The sequence below is a fragment of the Rosa rugosa genome, chromosome 6, assembly GCF_958449725.1.
Source record: "Rosa rugosa chromosome 6, drRosRugo1.1, whole genome shotgun sequence".
Classification (NCBI taxonomy): domain Eukaryota; kingdom Viridiplantae; phylum Streptophyta; class Magnoliopsida; order Rosales; family Rosaceae; genus Rosa; species Rosa rugosa.
The window spans coordinates 12,385,081-12,407,756 of NC_084825.1; the positions used below are offsets into that span (position 1 = coordinate 12,385,081).

The window sequence follows — 22,676 nt, forward strand, 5'->3', positions numbered from 1 at the left end:
ATGAACCCAGCAAAATGTGTGTTCGGGGTCCAAGCTGGCGACTTCTTGGGTTTTATTGTTCACCAAAGGGGTATTGAAGTGCTTGAAGATAAAGCGAATGCGGTCATCAACGCATCTCCCCCGTGAACGAAGAAGGAATTGCAGAGGCTATTGGGTAAGATCAACTTCCTGCGGCGGTTCATCTCCAACTCAGCCGGTAAAATTCAGCCTTTCTCTCCATCATTGAAACTGCAGGGGCATAATGAGTTTGTTTGGGAGCCCAAGCATCAAGAGGCCTTCGACACGATCAAGGCCTATCTCGCGAGTCCACCAGTGCTCGTTCCTCCCAAACCTGGTTTCCCACTAAAACTTTACATCTCCGTGGCTGAGGCTTCCATTGGGAGCCTGCTCGCACAAGACGATGAAGAAGGTATTGAACATGTTATCTTCTACCTCACCAGAACATTGACAGATTGCAAAACAAGGTACTCACCAATGGAGAAGCTCTGTCTGACGCTATACTTTTCAGCATGTAAGCTGCGACACTACATGTTATCCTTTACCACGTGCATTATAGCTCAGACGGATTTGGTCAAATACATGCTTTCGCGGCCTATTCTCAGAGGCCGTATTGGCAAGTGGGTCCTGGCTCTGTCAGGATTTTCCCTACAGTATGTTCCACAAAAAGCAGTTAAGGGCCAAGCCATCGCAAACTTCCTGGCACATCACCCCATGTTCGAAGTCCCAGCAGTTCGCGATTTGGAGGTCGCAACTAAAACGTTAGATCGCCCTGACTTGGCCTGTTTGCCTGAGTACGATGAGCTATATCAGGCCACGGTTTCACTTCAGCCCTGGATACTATACTTTGACGGCTCTAGAAAGGAAACAATGGCCATGGCTGGCGTAGTTCTGGAAAATCCAGCTGGAGACCGTTTTTCATACTCTTTCCAGCTCAAATTCGGATGCACCAATAACCAAGCTGAATACGAGGCCCTCATTATCGGCCTAGAAGTGTTACTGGAATTAGGAATCCGAGATGTGCAGGTCCTCGGCGATTCTCTATTGGTCATCAACCAGCTTCGTGAAAAGTTCAGGTGTACTAGTTTTTTACTCGTCCCATACAGGGATCGCGCCCTTACACTGCTGGCCCAATTTGATGACTTGGACCTGGAGCACATTCCTCGCGAGCGTAATTTTGCCGCTAACGAGTTAGCCCAATTGGCTACCGGCATAACTTTAAAGTATGGGGTTCGCGAGCGGATTTTGAAGGTAGAGCGACGCACTTTACCATCGTGGCTTACCAGGCCTGACCCACCAGACGAGCCCACTGTGGCTGCTTTGGATCCTATCGATGTGGACTAGCGTGTCCCATTGATAGCATACCTCAAACATCCAAATCAGTCCGTAGACAAGAAGATCCGTTTCCTCGGGCTCAATTATTTTCTCAGGAATGACGAATTACGGAGGCGCGGAGAGGATGGCATCGACTTCAGGTGTGTCTATGGTTATTACTGGCCAAGTATCCTGAAGGACTGTATCACGTTCGCGAAAGGTTGCCAGGATTGCCAGGCCCATGGGCCAGTCCAGTATCTTCCCAATATTCCTATGCAGCTTATCATTAAGCCCTGGCCTGCGCGAGGCTGGGCACTTGACTTGATTGGCATGATTCACCCCCATTCCTCACTCCAACATAAGTTTATTATCGTCGCCACGGATTTCTTTACCAAGTGGGTCGAGGCGGAGCCTTTAAAAGAGGCTTCTGGCACCACGATCTGGCATTTTATCTTTTAGCACATTATTTGCAGGTTTGGTATCCCAGAAATCCTGGTGTCTGACAGGGGGGCAGCATTCATGGGTGGTGAAGTCGAAAAGCTCGTCAATGACTTGGGCATACAATTCATTCACTCAACTCCCTATTATGCTCAATCTAATGGCCAAGTGGAGGCCAGCAACAAAATCGTCATCACTCTCCGGAAGAAGATGCTTGCGGAAAATCCTCGTCAGTGACATGAAACATTGTACGAGACTTTGTGGGCATATCGTACCTCCAAGCGTAGCCCCACCGCCACGACGCCCTACGCTCTCATGTTTGGCCATGATGCGGTGTTGCCCTTGGAAATCAATGTTCACTCTTTGCGAGTGCAAGAACAAGACCATTTGATTGGCGAGGATTATGTCCAGGCCATATGACAGGACCCGCCCCAGATTTCACCCTGAAATCCAAGGTGGCCCTGCGGGGTCCACCTTACAGATGACCCTACCAAGAATTGGCCGAGTCACCCCTAAAGTGGACTACCCAAAACATTAATCCACAATAGATCAGAGCCAAACAAAGAAGTGCGGAAGCTATTCGTCAACTATGCCTCGAACCATGTACGCCCGACCTCAACTAATAACGCTTGCAAACTGGGCATTTGAAACCGAAAGGCCCAGGGGAAAGTAGACGAAAAACGTTAGCGTGAGTGGACAAAAATAAACAATTTAAAAGAAAAAGGATTTCATACTTTCCCACATTTATTCTCTTAAAAATCTGATGCATGCAACAATAAGAAAACACATTTAGCTTTAAATCCAAGAATTTTAAAACGATAAACCGACTAGCCTCACTAGTCACAACATTCGAAAAATATATCGTAAAACCGAAATCTCGTTTCTCAAGAAGATAAGACCAGCCCCACTGGCTACAGTGAAAAATCAGACTAGCGCCGCTAGTCAAGCAACGATAAGGGGAAGAAGTATCACCATACGAAAGAAGGGAGCCTCCCAGGCTCGGGTCGGAGTGTCCCACACTCTGGAGCATCCCATGCTCTGCTCTACTCACCCACGAACACATAGAAAGCAAGGAGGAGTACTAATAGGCTAGCTAGCAATAAAATATATCGACCCTAGTATGGTGGGTAAAAATCATTCAAATCCAGTAAATCTATAAGGCTTCCCCATAAGTCCCGCGAATAAAGAAAATATGGGTACGATTCCCAACCGTACCCGGAAATTCTCGTAGAAAGTCACATAAATCAACAGCGTGTCCCACACGCTAAAAGAATAATTAGATCAATCGTTTCCTCGACAAAAATTTCATTTAAAATCCGAAACAATTCAATCCCGAAATCACTTTATAATATTTCATAAATCTCAAAACCCAATCAAATCCGAAATCACTTCATAATCCGAAAACCAAAATCACTACCGATATCAAATCATCATATGCTCAAAATATAAAAGATGATAATTAAATAAAGCATTACTTTAGAGAAATAAATGCATGCATCAATATTCGAAATCAAACGTCCACTCACAGTACTTGTTGGCGACCACGCAAACGAGTTCCTTCGTCAAGCGATAGCTCGATATATCGTCATGTACACAAGTACACTTCCATAAACGACAATTCGAATAAATAATTACGGACCTAAATGAAACCCGAAGATCCCTATCTCCATTACTTCTCAGATTCAACCCAAATCACACCCATAACACCAATTCCTCGATTTACATATTCCACAACGAAAACGAGGGAAATCTGACGGCCGGATTTCCCACAATTCAATCACAAAACTCTGAACTTCGGAAAATCACAAACAATTCCAAACTCCTCCAAAATTCACCAAACTTCACATACAAGTTCTACAACATTTATAGGATTTAATGGGCTAAAAACTAGAATCAAAACACTGCCCTACACGCTGCAGCCGCCGCCCACAGCAGTGGCGGCGCCACCGCCACCGCCACCAGCTCCGATGGCCACCAAACTTTGGTAGCAGCACCTACTCAACAGACCCAACAACTTTCTCAACTGAGACAAAGTCAGAAAATGAGTAGAAGTACCTCAACAATTAAGGAGAAGTTTGAACCCGATTTGTGAATAGTGACCCAGAATTTTAAACCTTTGATTTTTCCTTCTCGCGTCAAATCGCTGCAAAATACTTGGGGAGCATCATCTACGTCTTCATGCGCTTCCAGATAATCAAGAAACTTGGCCGGAGGTGGCCGGATTCCGGAGAAACCAGCGTTGACTCAAACTGCTACAGTAAACTTTCAAGGCTCGATGCGTCGTTTTCCGGCCAAGCCGCCGTGAGCAACCACAGCCAGCACCGAGAGAAGGAGGAGACGAGTCCAATAGTACTAGCCTTGCGCCACCAGGTGGCCGGAAGAGAGAGAGCGCCGAGGAGAGAGAGAAAACGCGGGAGGAAGAAGAGAGAAGAAGAAATGGAAACTTACCGGCCACAGTAACTTTTTCAAATTTATACTATCTACCATGAACAGTAACTTTGGTATTTCGCTCATATCTTTGGCATACAAACTCCGATTTTTACGTACCATATATGCACGCGCTCGGTTTAACGTCCTCTACGACTTTCATGAAGAAAATATTCTCAAATTTTGACCCGAACAAAAAGCCAACTTTTAGGGCCACTAAAAGTACTGATATGACAATAAAAGTGAAAGTAAAGATCGTTTACCGTCAAAATGACTAGTAAACCGGTGAATTCAGGTTCGGAACGTTACACCATATGGCAAGAGCATGAAGATCTTAGAGAAAAACGTTTGGCGGCTTTGGATAGTGTAGTGATGAAAAAGCAGCGCGTCACTCGCGCCTATGATAAGCGGACGAGCGGCCGCAGCTACAAGGAGGGCGAGCTTGTCTGGAAGGCGGTTTTGCCGCTTAGAGAAAAGTTGGACGGCCGCGGCAAATGGACAGCACGGTGGGAAGGACCCTTTGTTATTCACAAAGTTCTTGAAAAGGGGGCATTCCACCTGAAAGATTTGGCCGGCGATATCCACAGGAACCTTATCAATGGTCACTTTCTGAAGAAATATTACCCAAGTGTTTGGGAGTTTGAAGACCCGCCCACTACTCCATCTCGAGGGGCATGGGGGCACACATAGTCTTTCTTCGCTCGCGTTCTCATCTTCGTCAAGGCCTACTTTGTGGCCCCACTCTAATGTACTCGCTTCGCCTAGCAAGACTAGGGGCAATACTCTATATATACTTTTGGGCTTTGTTTTTGCAGCCTTTTGACCTTTTGGGCAAATTTTTTCATTTTTTGACAATCGATTTTTATATAGCAAGGCCAATACCAGAGGCTTTATAATATACATTAGAAGATTGAAAGATCATTGTATTCATAAAGTGGCTTTGCGGCCAAAAGAAATACAGTATATTCGCAAAGTTATATTTGCAAGATTACAAGGCCAAAAGAGGCTAAAATGTAAACTTTCAAATCTTCTGGATCTTCTTTCAAGAGGGACTCGTCAATCGGCTTTGATCTCTTCACCCTTGTCTCTTGAACCTTGGCAGCTGCTATCATTTGTACTCGAAGGATGGGAAGGGAAGCGCTCAAGTTCATCCTAATCCTTCCAATTGTCCATCCTTCAGGCCAAAGGCCTCATTAAAGATGGAGATCAGACGTGAGCGAAGCCAAGTTGCCCCGTTCATCTCGAGGAAAAAACGAAAGTTCGGTCCATTAAGCCCAGAAGGTGGGGCGCTGAAGAAGAGCGGTTGACCTTAGGTGGTCTTCCACATTCCTCTGGCAGGCTCCACGCGAGGGAACCCCAAGAGGATGAACCTTCCGTGGTGGATTTCCCTAGCTAGGAGCTCCTCGTGTTCTTCAACGTATCCCGAAGCCTAGGATGTTCCATCCAGGCTTTCAAAAACCAAAGACACGAGGTTGCCTGAGATTAAGCCATAAGGCCTATCTCAGGCTTGAGATTTCGCCATAAGGCCTAAGATCTAGAGGCTAAAGGCGAGATCGTGGGGAGAGGATTTTTGGAAAAGAAGGAAGAGGAGTAAAGCTTGCAAAGTCATTTCTGGGTAAGCCATGGTTTTGATCTTCTCATCTCCAAAGTACAGGTATATATAGGGCCAATCCGAGTGGCCTCAGCCCTTGGATGGATAGTTGAAAGTGGTGATCAACGCCATCAATAAGATTAAATGCCAAATCTCAGAAATAAAGGAGAATTGAAGACGCGTAGGAAACGAAACGGTCTTCAAGGAGGTAACCGCTCAGTTTTAAGATTATCTATTATGAATCGCTTTAATACCTAATTAAGGCAAAATTAAAGAGATTGATGGCTACGAAGACAAAAGCATTTCTGGGCCAATAAGTGGACTAGAATAAATAAATAATATTTTTACCGGGCTAATAGTATCCATAATACAAAAATAATGGGCCTAATGCTAGAGGCCTAAAGCTCCTGGGCCGCGTAGGACAGGCGAAGAAGATGATCTTTCAGATGGTAGCCAGCTTGAATGGCGGCATGTTCGGCTTGTTGGGCCACTCTGCGGGCCTGAGCCAAATTTTGAGACAGCACCTCGGAGGCGACCAGGGGTTGTTCTAGTTGGCCTTCTTCGTGAGCGATCCTCGCCCTCACAGTAGCCAATTGGGCTTGAAGATCCCGGATCTCGGACTTAAGGTGTCTCTCCTCAAGCTCCATATCTCTGAGATAAGAGGCCCGATCACCCAGAGAGTCTCGCAAAGCGTCCATCTGTTGAGCGAGGGCCTGATGTTGTGTTTGGGCTTGTCTGGCTCATGCTTCAGCAGCCGTTTTGCGCTCGCACCACTCAGGGAGGTCACCCAGCAGTTTGTCTATGGCACTTAACTGAGCATCAGAAATGGCAGCTTCGCGGTGAAACACTCTGAGATATTCCAAAGCCCTCGTAAGTGCACCAGGCACCAATAGGTATGGACCCAGAAGCCAGCGGAAACCTTCTTTAGCATCTTCCACGACTCCAGGAGGGGTTACTTTCAAGGGCGTGAGCTAGGCGCTCTAATCTGGAAGGTTTGCTAGAAGGAGGTTGCGGCTGAACAGGAGCAACAATGACCGGGGCCTCGAGAGGCCCCACGACAGGACTTATCACTTCAGGTACCGATTGGGAACCCACTTATGCTGCTGCTTCATGGGCTTGGGGGGGCATGGGGGGAGGATCGCTATTGGCTCCATCTACCAAGTTTGGATCAATGTGACCTTCGCCAGCGGTTTCCTCAGCAGTTATTACCACCTCCTCAGTCCGGACAGGGCTCTGGCCCTGGGAAGGAAGGTCAAATGTCAGGAGAACCAAGATTAAACAAATTGAAACAAGAGGCAAATTTGAGATGGAGGGGTACCTCATTGGCAGGTTGCTCATGAGCAGTGACGGGAGCATCCTGAGCCACTACCGGAAGGACTGGCGTGTCCGTCACCACCTGTTCTTGATCACCCATAACAACATCAGGTCCGGAGTCAGCCACTACTTGCTCCAGAATGCCAGTCCCCGGTTGATCATCGCTGAGAGCGTCAGGAGGAGGCATTCTTTCCTCGGCTTCAGGGGAACTATCATCTGATATCTGAACCGCCACTGGGGATGGCGGTGGCTGGTCTGCAGCAAGAGTTTGAGGTTGAGGGATGATTGGGCTTGAGGGTGCTTGGGCCTGTGAAGAGGCCGCTTCCCCTCCGGTAGAAGGGCCTTCCCCACTCTGCCTGGAAGGGCTTGTAGCCCTATGACGAACCTGTAAATGAGGAACGTTTTGTTATAAGGCGAAATGTGAAACAAAACAATGACCTCATTACTTATTTGAATCGCGAACGTACCATTCAATAGGCGATTGGTTCATCATCTTCCCAGGCGTCGCTTAGAGGGTCAGAACGAATGCGTTTGCAGACCAGAGCAGCGGCGACCTGACGAAGGTTGAAAAGTCAAGTTTGAGACCAAAAGAGGGTGTCAAAACCAAAAAGACAAATCATGCAAGGTTTCTTACCTCCCCTGGATCATCATCGTCTGAAGAGTCTGCGACATCGGGCTCCAATGCCACAGCTTTTTGCTTCGCGGCCTGACCCATGGCCGCGGAGGAAGAACCGGCCGGTTGACCACCTGATGGCGGCGCACCCCTGGCCTTGAGACTCGTTCGCTGAAACAAAAGCGAGAGGGATGAAATTTGTTCGCGGAGGAAAGAATTTACCTCTTTTGTTGGTTCGCGGATTATAATTCCAGCTTAAGCAGGAGGCGGAACTCGCGCGGGTCGCGGAGCTTGCACAGGTCGCGTTGGTTGTGCTCCTTGGACAGAAAAGCGAGCGAGCACTTCAGAGTCGGTCTCATGAAGGTAGTTCAGGTGGCGGAAGAGTATCATGAAGAGCTCATCGTCCGGTAGATCCCAGCAGTTAACAGAAACCTTGGCCTACCATCGATCGTAGTCCTCGGCAACTCCGTCGATGCGATGAATTTCATCAGCCCAAGTGGGGAGATTGACCAAGGTGAGCATGCTTTGGGCTGGAGGAGGCCCAGTGGTAAGACCTATTCTTTGCCAGGAGGTGTTGTAGTTCCAGGCGTCGTAAAACAGAAAAGGGACCATTTGGGCTAACCCAAGTGGTTGGGGGCATAGAGCTCATAACTGATGTCATCAGCTGCGAGCCTGATGTCTGAGCAAGAGATGGCGCGGCGGAAAGCCAACCACGCGGTCGCTATAGTCCGGATCACCGGGCAGGAATCCTTGTTCGAGGGGAGGAGGGAATCTTCTGCTAAGAACCAGGTCCGAATCTGGTATCTCCTCTAGGAGGTACAAGTATGAGAAGAACTCAAAGTATGGAGGGGAGATGTACCTTTCTTCCAGGCAGTGCCATTGACCTAGAAGCACGTCGACCGGTGGGAATTTCAGGATGTCTGAGCGGTAGAAGTGAGGGAAGTAGACTTGTAGCCAGAAGTCTAGGATCCATAAAGGGTCAGAAATGTTGACCTCAAAAGGGTGCATAGTGGCCTGGTAGAGGGCGCGGTATAGCGAGCCCAATACGGGTTGCCCAAGGCCGATGCGGCGGCCGTTGTAGAGGGCAGTAGCCAGAGAGGCCCAAGGACCAGTGGGCTTGTTGGAAGAGGTGCAGAAAATGTACTTGCAAAGCCAGTACTCCAAGAAAGCAATGCCGCCAGTCGCGTTGTGCTCTTTGCAATAATGGGATCGTCATTGAGGATAAGAGCGGCTGTGGATGCTACGGTCGGTTTGAACCATTGCAAAGGGAATTCGACGACGTCGAATTGGCCGTGCACATAAGGCTCGTAGTCAATGGGTAGCCCCGTGATGGCAAGAATGTCCAGTAACGTTATGCTCATCTGGCCAAATCTGAAGTCGAAAGTGTTTCTAGAGGTGTTCCAGAAGCAAAGGATGGCGGTTAAAGGCGAGCGATTGCCGCCACTAGGCGTGGGTGATGCCCACAGCATCCCAGCGAGCCAGATCCCTTTCTCTAACCTCGCGATACCAAGTGAGTTCTTCCGCCCTCACAGAGGGCCAAAACCCTATTTTGGCTTTTTGTTGGCGTTGGCCCCAACTTCCGAAATCGCCAGGAGTCCTTCGGAGGACTGGAATGGGCAGGCCGTACAGGGCCATGGCGTCCTCCGAGATGACATCTCATGGGGTAGGACCCGATCCGGCTTGAGAATTAGGGAAGCTGATTAATAGAGGCCTCTGTATGGTGGTCTGAGCGAAGCATCGTGCGCCTATGTCGGTTCCCCAAGCGTGGGCGGCTTCTACGTTGATCTCCTCTTCCTGATCAATGACGATTATCTTTTGAGGAGCCATTTCTAGGTTTCTGAGAAGGGAAGTATGGGAAAGAGAGAGTGTTCTGGGTTTAGCAAAGAGACTGACAAAGTTTCTGAAGTGATAGATCCGGATGGTTGCGGCAGGATTTAAATAGAAGATTTTGTGAGGGAAACGATGCGGCGAAAAGACGTTTAGCAGTTGGGCAGACGCAACCCTCATTAATGGCCTCGGTTCATGTCATAAGTCGTGTCGCTTAAGTCCTCTTCGATCAGTTACATATTCGCGGGCCTGATCTCGAGGCCTGGGGGCAATGTTTGAGCCCAAAAGTATTTTTGGCAAGATCCCTTGAGGGGGTTCAGCATAGCGGGCCGATACCTGCGGCCCAAAATTAAGCCTGCTTGGGTTTTGGTTATAGCTTCATCAATTCCGAGATCCATAAGGAAAACAAGCCCTTATAGGAATCAAGTAGCAGAAACCGATTATGAATCTTCAATCAATAATCATTCTATGGCAAGGAACAGTAGAAACCCTAAGGTATAAATACTGGGTTTCAGGGACAACGGAAAAAAAAAAAAAAAAACTCTCCAATTCAATCTCAACGATTATCCAAAATCTGTCCGGAGCAACCTACCTTCAACCTAGTTGAAACCAGCGAAGCAAGAGTAACGCCATCGCAACCCAGTGAAGCTAAAGTCACGCTTTAGCAAACCCGTGCTTTCTCCTACTTCCCGGTGATTGCTCTGCTTAGTCTACAACACTAAGTATCGACTCGGTGACGCAAGAGATCACACCACAAGCCCTTACCCGTAAGGCAAGAAGTCCTTTTCCGTAAGGTAGAGAAAAGAACCTGGTGACGAGGTTGGTGCTCTCCTCGTCCACAACGTTTGATTCAGAAGTCAGGTCAAGGGACGCCCTGACAACTACACCTCACGGTGCTGGCATGCCTGCGCACTCAAAAGAGACGGTTTGCACCCAGGCTGGTTTTTGGAGCCAAACAAGTATAATATCAGGTAGATGATTACATCAATCCATATGTAAAATGCTGATGAGGCTTCAGATCTACACATCTTATTTTACAACTTAGAGTAACATCAACCTATATATGAAATATATATGAATAGGGAAAAATGCACCAACAGTGTTTGGACACTTAGGGGACTGTCAAGATGATACCTGAACTTACAAAGTTATCAATGTGATACTTGAACTCTTTTTTTTTTTGTCAGCGTCGTACCTCTGTCCATTTTCCGTCATGGAACCGTTAAATTTACCACGTGTGAGGCACGTGAGGTACAAAATGAAGGTAAAAAGACTGATTTGCCATATGACTGAGATTTAAAATTATTATTTTTTTTGGTAAAAACATTTTAAATATTTTTAACAAAAAGGATCTATTTATCTTTTTTTTTAATTAATTTTTTTTTTACCCCTCCACCGCTCGTCTTCTTCCTCTCCCCTCAATTAACCACTCTCTCTAAAAAGATCGACTTCGCTCGCCGATTCGTCCCGCAACAACACCTCAGTACTCCTCTATTTCAGGCACACGGCGCCGACGCAGTTGACCTCGACGAAAGGATCGACGGAGCACTCCATCGCCAATTTCAGATTTTCAACAAGCGAGGCTTCGAGAAGACTCTGTCCTTCATTTTGGAGGACGAAATTGAACTTGGGATTGGGATTGGGATTTGGATTTGGATTGGGTTCTCTGTAAACTTCGACGGTACTCAAAGCGAGACTTGAGATCAAGGAAGGAGGAGCACGAAGATATTGTCTATATCATTACTTGCTGGTGTTTTTGTTGTAGTTAATAACTTGATATTAATGGATTTTTAGTTTGAGTTCGAGTTTTGGTGGAGATGTGGGTGTGAGTGGTGACGGAAAATGAAAATCAGGGTTTCTGCAAGGTCTTCTTGGTTCTTCTTCTTCATTGCCCATTTCACAACAGGTCTGCATTGATGTTGTTGAGGCGATTTGAAAGGAGGAATGGAATTTTGTGTTACTTCGATCTAATACATCTGTGATTGTTTTGGTTGTTTTGTAATCTAAGTCTTCGTGCTTTCTCTGTTGGACTTGGAGGTGTTGAAGAGGCCATCGACCTCGCGGAGGAAGCTGATGAGGTAGCGAGTCTCTTCCTGGATCTAATGCTCTGCCCGCTTCTTCGGGGCGCACGCTGCTGCTGGTGTTGCCACCTAGCGCGGCGGCGAACTCCACGGTGATGTCGCAGTCGGGGGAGGAGGAGGCGTGGGCAGACTTGTAGACCTGTTCGTGCATTTTTTCTTTCTCTTAATTATAAAATTCATTTTAAAGAATTAATTATGAAATTCATTTAAATTAATTATTTTATTCATAAAAAAGAAATTTGAGGGCATATCAATCATTTACTTCTCTTTTTCGGCCTCACGTGCGTGACACGTGGTCAACTTGACGGTGCCGTGACGAAAAGTTGAAATAGGTACTACGTTGACAAGAAAATATAAGTCCTGGTTTGTTTTAAAGTTCAGGTATCGTTTTGACAGTCCGCAAAGTATCCAGACACTGTTCGTGCATTTTTCTCATATGAATATATCAGTATAGTTAAGTGATCATCGATGCAGATGCTTTAGACTAATTTTAACCCAATTGCTTGAATCTCTTTTTGGAACCATGTGTTGTGCAAGTCAACTTCCATTCTAAGAGCATCTCCAACAATGGAATCAAAAGCCAAAGTCATTTGCAAAATTTGACTCCCCTAGTGTTATTACTATTCATTCATATTTTGCATCTCCAACCATATTTAGTCAAAAGCTAAAGTCATTTAATAAATTAATCATTTTAGACAATTATTTAACTACAATATGAGTTTATATATCATACATAATTATTTTATATATTATATCATCATTAATTGAATTTTAAATTTTATTTATTTATTTCTGAGAATCTATATATTCGTGCCACGTGTCAATAAAGCAACATTTTTCTGATTTTTTAGAAAATTTTCTTGTATTTTTATAGGTTTTTTTTGGGTTTAAAACATAGCAACTTTATTATTAATCATTGATTTTAATCCATGTCATTTTCTTCACCGTCAGATTGTAGATATATATTTATTTTTTTATTTTTAGAATGAATTAATGTGAACCTTTCATTTTAAATTGCATTAAAAGAAGTGAATTGAAGCCGTTGTTTTTTTAACTGTTGGTAGCCCACATGCAAGTGGGACGCTGGGGCCCACATCTGTTCCCACCGAAGCCAATATGGCTATCGTTCTGCAATCTTCAGCCAATTTGATAGACTTTTGGCTTTCGAGTCAAAATGACTTCATATTGCTTATTGTTGATGACTTCATATTGCTTATTGTTGGAGACGGTGGATTTTGATTGGGGGAGCCATTTTCGCTTTTGACTCTGTGGTTGGAGTTGCTCAATAATTGATGATGTATCTAATTGCTCTTGAGGTTTAACCCAAGTAGGGTATCATAAACAAAGAATCTCCGAACTACCATTCTGGGATATGAAACCCTCCTCCTCCTCTTCTTCTTCTTCTTCTTCTTCTTCGTCATGCGGATCAAACACGCTCTTAACGATTCTGTTCCAGTCGAGATCCGAAGCCTGCAGCAACGATTCTATTCTCAGAGACTTGGCCGCCAGAGAATTCAACGCCTTCCTCTGGATCTCTCTCATCGCCGTCACCGCTCTGTTGCTCCGGAAGCTCTTCGACCTGCTTCGCTTATGGGCCAAAGCCAAGCCCATCCCTGGGCCTCCTTGCCCCTCTTTCTACGGCCACTCCAACCTCCTTTCCCGCCAAAATATTACTGGTCCGTTCCTTTCCCGCCAATTGCTTCTTTTTTAGAGTAATTAGCTTTGCTTCATGGTTTTATCTAGGTCTTTGTGGCTTCCAGAAATTGAACAAGTTAAGAAGTAGGAAATATTATTATTATTATTATTTTGAATTTGATTGTGAATTTTTCATGCGGTGAGTTTGAATTTGGTGAAGTCCATAGAGCATTGACCATTGACTCTTTGGTGTTCAGAGGTGTTGGGTGATTTGCACAAGAAATATGGCTCTGTTGTGAAGTTGTGGTTGGGACCGACTCGGCTATTAGTGTCAATAAAGGATCCAATTCTTATCAAGGAGATGCTACTAAAGGCTGCAGATAAGTTACCTATGACTGGGAGGGCATTCCATTTGGCCTTTGGAAGGTCGAGTCTCTTTGCTTCTTCTTTCGACGAGGTATCAGCTCCTTTTTCCACTTCTTCTGTTCTTGGGTAGTTGAAAAAAATGCATGTTCGTTTGTGTGTGCATAACTTAAAGTTATATGTAGTATCGGGGTTGAGAATAATATGACTGTCTGTAATGCTGATTTAGATTGTAATAAACAAGTTCATCCAAGTACTAAGCACCGTATAATAAGGTTTTCTCCTTGATTATGTTATAAATGCAATTCAAAAATGCATCATTCTTAGGTTATTGTCGCGTAAGTTTTTTTATGTTGTAATTTTCAGTGTATTCATTATCTGTCTTTCAGAAATTTTAAGTGCATTAGACCAGTGATTCATGTAAGAATAATGGGATATTCTGTATGATTTGAAAGATAAGTTGATCGTGAAAACTTTTTGAGATCTTTCTGCTTGTGTGTGAAACATGTGTTGACTTGGAGATTCCAAGGCACCTTTGGTGTGATGGTGGAATATCTTCCAATTTCTATGCAGCAGTGATTCCTAGAATTACTACCTTGTGAACTTGGTAGTTTCTATCTCTTTCTACCTTTTATTCTTTCTGTTCTTAAACAATTTGATGTCAGTAAACTAAAAACTGCTTTGTGACCATCTTGGCTGCTCGTCCTACATGTTAATATTGACAAGAAGAGGGAAGGAAAGCCACCACAGAATGAACTGATTTACTAGTCTAACTGAAAGTTGAAGTACTACTGGTCCTCAGAGTTTTATATGTTTTTAAGTATAACTATTAGAGTCCTTTGTCTTGCATTTTGTTTTGGCTTGGACGCTTAGGTTGAGAGCGAAAGAGTTTCACAACTTGTGGCGGATGTTTCTTATGTTCTTCCAAAGCTTTGTAATTTGTAAACATACGGCTTAATTATTGACAATCCTGAAATTATGAAACATTAAACTAGAACTTAACTTTTCTTTTGGAGTTTGTCACTCTTAAGGCTAGAACTATTCTGGTATACCACTTATGTGATTTATACTTGCACTAATCTACAACCTTTTTCATCAACTAGGCAGTTTCATATCTCCAAAACTTAATTTACTGTGCAAAGCATTTGTCTATATGTCATGATGGCTTTTCAAAGGAGGAAACCAAACCATTACACACTGTTGTCTCTTTTCTTCTACAATTATTCTTAATTTATGTGGTGATTTCAATATGCTTACCCTGAATAATACTTCATTTGCAGGTGCAAAAGAGAAGGGAAACATTATTAACAGAATTAAATGGAAAACTTCGTGAGAACAAAAATGTGTTCCCCACCAAGGCTGTGGACTGTGTCTTGGAGAGGATAAACAATGTAATGGGTAAAGATAGTGTTGACAGTAAAGTAGTTTCTCAACACATGGCTTTTACCGTATTAGGAGCCACCCTCTTTGGAGATGCATTTCTAGCTTGGTCTAAGGCAGCTGTTTACGAGGAGCTCCTTATGATGATTGCTAAGGATGCTGGTTTTTGGGCTTCTTATTGTGTTACTCCCTTTTGGAAGCGTGGATTTTGGAAGTATCAATCTGTATGCACAAAGTTGAAATGCTTAACGCAAGATATTGTTCAACAGTGCTGCAACCTATACCCCTGGGAAACTGGAAACTTAGGAAAGGAGGTTGCATGTGGTGGACCATCTTGCTCTGAAGCTAGGATAGCAGACAATCTATTCTTTGAGGAGCTTAATGGCCATTTTAATGGCAGCAAAGAACCATATGGGAATCTTATGGGCATAATGTTTCACGGATGCCTCAGCACAGCTAGTTTGATTAACAACATTATGATGAACCTTGCTACGCATCCACAAATACAGGATAAGGTCTCCCTCTCTCTCTCTCTCCCATTTGAATTTTGATCTTTATTTTTATACATTGTGCTTAATCTTCTTGTTATTAGCATACATTCTGTCTAAACATTGGACGTCCTTACTGGAGAAGCCCTACACACACACACACACAATACCAGTGAATCATGTTGAGCAACTGTGCAAAAAACAACTTTTTATCATAATAGGAATGAAAATAAGATTCATATCGACTATCTACCAATTTTCTGAAAATATATATACCATCTTTCAGTCAGCATTTACTAGACCTAGTGTTATATGGGTGTGTGCTGGATCCCTGCAATTATATAATAATATTTTATAATCCTGTATCACAAATGAATTTAGATTGTCTTCGCTTATACTGGCATAGGGAAATGCATTTTAATTACGTTTGCTAAGCTGCTTGAGTGAAGTTGATCAACAATCTAATGGGCCTGAACTGAACTTTTCTCATTTCTTTTACCAAAAGTTCTGGTCACATTTTGGGATATCTAGTTTCTACATATTATTCGATCAGGGTCAATGCACATGAACAGTGATGCTATCTGGTTGGGTATTTTTAATCATGCTTTTTGTTGCTTGTAGAGAAATATATAATGAGTCATATTATGCATTTAGCTAGATAGACCTAAATTTCTTTTTGTATGTTTCTGAAGATCTACTCGGAGGTAACTATGGCACGAAAAGATGCAATGAAAGAAGACCAGATTAATGGTGATAAGATGGTCTTATTACGGGCAACTATTTACGAATCTGCTCATCTTGTGTCAGCCGGGTCTTTGCTACAGAGATGTTCTCTCAAACATGGTACCATATCTCAACGTTCTTATTAGACGGTCAATTTTCTTTATCAGGATATCACTTTCTGTGCTGTGCTTTGCATCATGCCCAAATTTCCAAATATGCTCAGATCTAGATCAAACTGAAATTATAGTCGGATGGTGTCTACTGAATCAACCCATGGTAAAACATGAAATCAAATAACTTTTCTAGAATGAGAACTGACAATCTAGGAAAGGTAAAACCGAGAAGCAGATACATATACATGGGTAGAAGGCACTGAATTACGATAACCTGTGTTCAAATGACCCATAGAGCTGTTAAATATGACAATAATAGCTGACAAAATGGCACTGAATTTTGTTAGAATTTTGGATATGATAGGCATCCAGTGAATTGTGAATGGTATTCAGCTTAATGCTCCTTGAAATTTATCTTTAGCTATTGGTTACCTCACTGTGATACCCATTTAATACTGATTTCACTGCTGCTCTACTTCTCTAGGAATTGATTATTTTTCTTGTTTTTCCTCTTGAAGATTTTACTCTTAAGAGTGGTCATACCATACCAGCTGGAGCAGGATTGGTTGTGCCTGTAGAGCTGGTAATGATGGATGATTCCACTTTGGGAGGCGATGCTAGTGACTTCAATCCATACCGCTTTTTGTCGAAGGCTGGAGAGCGATCTGGTATATTTCTAAGAAAATCATTTTCAGGTTTCATTTCCTACTTATTCCACTGCCAACTAAGTTTATTTAGTTTGCTATCTCCTTACTCTGCAATCTGTAGTTCCAGAAGCATTAATTAATTTTAAGGGTAGTGTGCAAAACCACAAGAAACACTGTCAAAGAACCCCAACCCCCCCCCCCCCCCCCTCCAAAAAAAAAAAAAACCTACTCCTTAATCATAAGCTGTTCCTAGCCACTGTGCCCTTTGCCCATCTCATAGGGCAGTAGTAGTATGAATTTTTGCAGCGTGGAGCAAGAAACTTACTTGTAGGGGTGGCACCGCAAACAAAATTTCTATTCTATGATGATTTCATCTTAAAAACAATCATGTAGTTGACATACACCATCCAGTTACCTATTGATCTTCTCTAAACAATCATGTAGCACCACAAGAAACACTGTCAAACACCCCCCCCCCCCCCCCCCCCCCAAATTCCTTAATTATAAGATGTTCCTAGCCACTGTGCCTTTGCCCATCCATATGGCAGTAGTAGTATGAATTTTTTCAGCGTTGAGCAAGAAACTTACTTCTAGGGGTGGCACCCCAAACAAAATTTCTATTCTATGATGATTTCATCTTAAAAACAATCATGTAGTTGACATACACCATCTAGTTATCTATTGATCTGACAATGTTCATAGAAAAACCTATCGTGCTGAATTGCCAGCGGGCGATCAAATGTATACAACTGGTTAATTTTTGTGTCAGTGATTGTTTTTGTAGGATAATTATTTTCTTTGCATCTTTGAGAAGTCATTATGCATATCAACAGTGTAACTTTATGAGTGGATCATTTATCTACTACAAAAAAGAAATATAAATATAGATACTTATATGATAGGAGCATCCTCAGCAATGTCTTCTCTAGAAGGAGAATCTGCACACACGCACACACGTGTGTGTATATTTACTCGGATATGGTGGATTAGCTTTTGGTTTAAAAGTATTGGATGAACTTGGATGCGTATTAAGAGTTGTAATACATATATAATATGGCATGAAGTTAGTTTAACATAGCAGGAAAAGATCTAGATTAGTGTACTCCACTTGTAACAATACATGGTTAATAATTATTCTCAGGGGCTGCTCAGAAGTCTCTGAATCAGGGAGAGAGCTCCTTCACTTTGAATGATCCAAATAAAAGTACAGCATTTCTTCCCTTTGGCTCTGGTATACGTGCCTGCGTTGGGCAGAAATTTGTAACCGAAGGAGTTGCAATGTTGTTCGCGTCATTGCTCAAACAGTATGAGGTTTGTCCTATTACTCTCTCTCTCTCTCTCTTTCTTCCTATTCAAACTCACATTATACCCATTATCTCTTTGGGAGATTGTGATCAAAGCATCCTGAAGTATCGTAAAATGTCTGGAGTAAAACAACCACGTATTCTCAACTCTACTCTTGCAGAATATAGTGATTTAGTTCTAAATATTATTTGAAATATTGCAGATAAAGCTCCATCCAAAAGCTCAGGATACCTCAAAACCAAATAACTTCGGGTTTCAGCTTCTTTCTAGTTCACATATAGTTTTTGTAGAAAGGAACAGCTGAAGGGATGAGGACGCAGAAAGCTTTTAATGTGGATAAGTGTGCTCTGTTTACTTTACCGTTTGTATTTGATTAGAAGACACCTCCTTTTTATCTTTTTCCCTCACCCGGGGTTTCATGAGGGATGCTCATTTCTGCTCATTTGCTATTGAGGTCGAGGATGTTACATGAGTAAATTCACAGCTCATGTTTTTTCCCCTCTGTTTTTACTTTTTAGAATAGCCCTGGTTTCTGGTTTTATAAGCACTCCTGGGCTATTGTTGAAGCGGAGCCCTCTGGTTTTCTTCCCCATCCTGCAATGTTATCTTCTATCGTGAATTTTTTCTCTCCCACATGGGCGTTCATCTTGTATTGTGTGTTGATGTACACAACTGTTAATGTATATTATGTTGCATTATCTAGAAAGATGTAATAACAAAAAACACTGTATTTTTTTTTTTCAATGTAATAAAGAATTACAAAGAACAACTGTAATGTATATTATGTTGCATTATCTAGAAAGTTATGTAATAACGAAAAACACTGTACTGAATATATTTTTTTCCCTTCAATGTAATAAAGTATTACAAAGAAGAGCTCCTTGCACAGCCCCAAGTGTCAAGGAGGAAAGATGAGTTTTGATTGGAGTTGGAGCAAGCATGCTTGTGATTTTTCATTGAACTGCTTGGCATTAATAAAACCAGCTGCAGCTGATCTTCATTGATATATATTTTTTCTTTTTGTCATAGAAAATTAATTGTATATTACTTTTTCTTTAAAAACCTGCTTGAGAAACAGAAAAAGAAAAATTGGGTGCTGAGTTTTGACCTGTCGTAACTTTTTCATTATGGGAGTAACAACCGGGTAAAACTGTAAAGAACTGTTGACCACCGACCTTTGAATTTCAGTTCTGGCTCTATGACTAAGCTAAGCAAACCCTCATAGAAATCCTTCTCTATAATAGAGAAGGATTTACCACCCGAAACTTTGTCACTTGGAGTAGAGAGAGCTAAGCTGGGTCACCAATCAATTTAACCATGTACTATTCACCAAAATAGAGACGTGTTCTACGAGAACCCTTTTTTTATGACCAAAAGAAATAGAATTTGTATACGCAAATACTGTAAATTTCTAAAGCTTAGAGATTAAGATTGAAAACAAAAAAAAGCCAAAGCCATTACGAAAAGCTTACTCACCAAGCAAAGATAGATTCTCGCTTCGACACGTGTAGGACACGTATCAGAAAAAATCCGAGAACCGAAAGAGTATAAATACCCTTGAGCAAGTCCAAACCGTCAAAACCCAAGAGCAGAGCATAGCATATGATATTGAAACCACAATCGAACTCATCGTCTTCCTCATTCTTCTCTCTCGTCCTCTTCTTCCTCTTCTCCTTCATCGCACTCTCTTCATCCTCTACAATGGCCACCCTCGGCGGAATTCGCGACTCCCCTGCCGGCTCCGAGAACAGCCTCGAGACCGAATCCCTCGGTCGCTTCGCCGTCGACGAGCATAACAAGAAGGAGGTGATGAATCGAATGATCGGATTGTGTTCTTTAATTTTTGTATCTGTTTTTTGAGATGTGAATTTTGTGAAGTGATTGTGATTTGATTGGATTTGACTGTGCAGAATGCTCTGCTGGAGTTTGTTCGAGTGGTGAAGGCGAAGGAACAGGTGGTTGCCGGCACTCTGCATCATCTGGTTGTGGAGGCCATCGACGGCGGCAAGAAGAAGCTATATGAAGCCAAGGTCTGGGTCAAGCCTTGGTTGGGATTTAAAGAGGTTCAGGAATTCAAGCATGCTGAGGATCCCGAAGCTGCATCTGAAACGCCGTCGTTTACTGCTTCCGATTTGGGCGTTAAGCAAGGTGCCTCACTCGCTGATCAATTTTTTTTTTTTTTGTTGTTTCTTGGTGTTGATTTGGATTTGGAGTGTGTGAGACTGAATTGGGTTTTGATCAGGGCATGCTCCAGGGTGGCAAGATGTGCATCCTCATGATCCTCAAGTTCAAGATGCAGCCAACCATGCTGTCAAGAGCCTTCAGCAAAGGTCCAATTCATTGTTCCCTTATGAGCTTCAAGAGGTTGTCCATGCTAAGGCAGAGGTCAGTAGTGATTTCCTTCAAATGTGTTTTTTTCGGTTATCTATAAATGATTTGCTTAGCTCGATAGTTGGGGTAGCTATTGGTTGTGTTTAGCTGTAAGCTCCATTGAGTATTGGGTGATATTTTGTCGTCTTGGTTTGTCTTCGCAATTGAGGTAGTGTGCTGCAGGGGAATCAATAAAATCTATACATTCACTACTGTTTGATAAGGAAATTTTCTTTAGATTTGCACTTTTGGTCCGCTTATGTTTGTCATATGTAGGAACCACAAGTAATTCAATGAACTTGTTTAGTATGCCTCAAAGCCTTGTAGATGGTTGAAGAACAAAGAAACTCAAATATAGATTTGACATTTTCTTTAGAAGAAATATAGATTTGCCATTAAGAGTCAAACATTTTGTGTCATGAGCAGACATTTGTAAACTTGATTCTATTTTTTTCCTTCGTTGTGTTTTTTGTTTTGGTATCTGACTGCATGGGAAGGACTGATTGATTACTCGTGTTAAAATTGTGTGAGCAGGTGATAGAAGATCATGCCAAGTTCAACATGCTTCTTAAGCTGAAGAGGGGAGACAAAGAAGAGAAATATAGAGTTGAAGTGCACAAGAACAATGAAGGTGCCTACAATCTAAATCAGATGGAGGCACATCACTCTTAAATATAATCATTCGAGAGCTTTGTAGCATCCCAATCTTATAAGAATTGGGTGTATAATACATGCTTTGCTTTCGTTGCTATTAAGTCTTTCTTTTTATGCCCTGAACTCTTGATACACTCTTCCCTAAAAATCAGTACCAGCATACCAAGTGTATTTCATGTATAGCATGGCAATGCTGTTGCCTCTTAACATTTGATCTGCCTTTCTCGCTATCTATCTATATTTAAACGTGCTGTTTATGACTTGGTATGAGATCACATCTCTTAATTGCATAAAATAGATGTTAAAATCGTTTGGTTGGTAAAAAGTCTATAAACCAATGTGCTTAGTAAAGTCTGTAAACCAATCCTTATTGTGCCAAATTACTACTCAGTTCTTGTAAAAACAGTTTGAACCCCAACTTTCTCTTTTGATGATCTCATTAAAAACTGCCAAGGTCAGTTTCATATAAACAGGCTAGACCAACTTTGACAATTCATGAGATCAGCTGGTTCATATTGCAAGTTTGGCTGCTCGCTTGTTTTTTGGCAATAGTTCATTCTCATTATTGGGCAGAGGTTAAAGACCCTGAAGATCAGAGGTCCCTTGAGAGTTGAGACTTCAAGGTCTAAACATAATTTCCTGAACTCTTGGAGGATAGGAAAGTATGAGGGAGTCCTACATACAGAAATGGAGACAGGCTTTAGTGGCATAGAGCTCGACTTTTGAACTGGAGATGCTCTCCCCTTCCAATCCCATCAAGTTTAGTCCTATATTCTGGAGACCTGGGAACCGAAGAATCCTATTTTCTGCTGGAATGAATAGTTAATTTTCTAATACTACACAATTTTGCATTAGATCTCAGAACAGCTCATAAGAAAAGAGCCGTTTTAAACTGAAGTGACAATTGTTCTTTGGTTTCTAGTACAATTGAATTTGATTTACTAGTCCCAGTGATGGAACTCTTCCCCAGTTCTCGAAGAAAGCCTCTCCGGGATCGGGAGAGGAATTTATGTAAGAAGGCGGACGAGCTTTCAATACTTTGTGGTACCGATGTATGCATGATCATCTTCAAACCTCAGAAGACCAAACCAGAGACTTGGCCCCGAGATTGTACCCAAGTCCACCGCATTATCAAAAAGTACAAGGCAATGGCGATGAAGAACAATGACATCAAAGGTACAAGAAGTCCTTCATCCCTGGGGGTAGTCAGAGACGCCACAGATGCTACTACTGCCCGTTCTACTTGTAGTCATGTGTAACAAATAACAAGATGAAATTGGACTTAAATCTTTCTGATTCTTATGATTCAGAATTGATTGGAGATGATGAGGCAGAGCTTGCTATACTGGAAGCTGTGCTGCGAGCTATAGCCAAGAGAATTGCTTTACGGGAGGCA

General features: G+C 42.7%; 3 protein-coding genes across 5 annotated transcripts; all 3 read left to right on the forward strand.

Moving 5' to 3' along the window:
- Positions 1 to 1,341, forward strand: LOC133716236 (uncharacterized). Its single transcript, XM_062142954.1, has 2 exons — positions 1 to 102; positions 235 to 1,341. The coding sequence occupies exons 1-2, from the start codon at positions 1 to 3 to the stop codon at positions 1,339 to 1,341; spliced, it is 1,209 nt and encodes a 402-aa protein (XP_061998938.1).
- An 11,432-nt stretch (positions 1,342 to 12,773) lies between these two features.
- Positions 12,774 to 19,186, forward strand: LOC133713873 (uncharacterized). Of its 2 annotated transcripts, none has more exons than XM_062139900.1 (7): positions 12,774 to 13,278; positions 13,495 to 13,694; positions 14,881 to 15,495; positions 16,161 to 16,311; positions 16,823 to 16,999; positions 18,093 to 18,262; positions 18,459 to 19,186. In XM_062139900.1, the coding sequence occupies exons 1-7, from the start codon at positions 12,975 to 12,977 to the stop codon at positions 18,558 to 18,560; spliced, it is 1,719 nt and encodes a 572-aa protein (XP_061995884.1). In that variant the 5' UTR covers positions 12,774 to 12,974; the 3' UTR covers positions 18,561 to 19,186. The 2 variants fall into 2 exon arrangements, with proteins under 2 accessions (XP_061995884.1, XP_061995885.1); XM_062139901.1 differs by having other exon boundaries at positions 12,776 to 13,278; positions 16,823 to 16,972.
- A 634-nt stretch (positions 19,187 to 19,820) lies between these two features.
- LOC133713874 (cysteine proteinase inhibitor 6) lies at positions 19,821 to 21,540 on the forward strand. 2 transcript variants are annotated; one of them, XM_062139902.1, is made up of 4 exons: positions 19,821 to 20,062; positions 20,167 to 20,404; positions 20,499 to 20,641; positions 21,161 to 21,540. In XM_062139902.1, exons 1-4 carry the CDS (start codon positions 19,859 to 19,861, stop codon positions 21,296 to 21,298), a joined length of 723 nt encoding a protein of 240 aa, XP_061995886.1. In that variant the 5' UTR covers positions 19,821 to 19,858; the 3' UTR covers positions 21,299 to 21,540. The 2 variants fall into 2 exon arrangements, with proteins under 2 accessions (XP_061995886.1, XP_061995887.1); XM_062139903.1 differs by having other exon boundaries at positions 20,511 to 20,641.
- Positions 21,541 to 22,676: the final 1,136 nt, after the last annotated feature.

What these genes read in the sequence shown, in the direction of transcription:
- LOC133716236 (XM_062142954.1), top strand. Translation starts at nt 1, where the DNA reads ATGAACCCAGCAAAATGTGTGTTCGGGGTCCAAGCTGGCGACTTCTTG. An exon ending in TTGAAGATAAAGCGAATGCG is followed by an intron (nt 103 to 234) that starts GTCATCAACGCA and finishes TTGAAACTGCAG; the next exon opens with GGGCATAATGAGTTTGTTTG.
- LOC133713873 (XM_062139900.1), top strand. Translation starts at nt 12,975, where the DNA reads ATGAAACCCTCCTCCTCCTCTTCTTCTTCTTCTTCTTCTTCTTCGTCA. An exon ending in ATCCACAAATACAGGATAAG is followed by an intron (nt 15,496 to 16,160) that starts GTCTCCCTCTCT and finishes ATGTTTCTGAAG; the next exon opens with ATCTACTCGGAGGTAACTAT. An exon ending in GAGATGTTCTCTCAAACATG is followed by an intron (nt 16,312 to 16,822) that starts GTACCATATCTC and finishes TTCCTCTTGAAG; the next exon opens with ATTTTACTCTTAAGAGTGGT.
- LOC133713874 (XM_062139902.1), top strand. Translation starts at nt 19,859, where the DNA reads ATGATATTGAAACCACAATCGAACTCATCGTCTTCCTCATTCTTCTCT. An exon ending in ACGAGCATAACAAGAAGGAG is followed by an intron (nt 20,063 to 20,166) that starts GTGATGAATCGA and finishes TTGACTGTGCAG; the next exon opens with AATGCTCTGCTGGAGTTTGT. An exon ending in TTGTCCATGCTAAGGCAGAG is followed by an intron (nt 20,642 to 21,160) that starts GTCAGTAGTGAT and finishes TTGTGTGAGCAG; the next exon opens with GTGATAGAAGATCATGCCAA.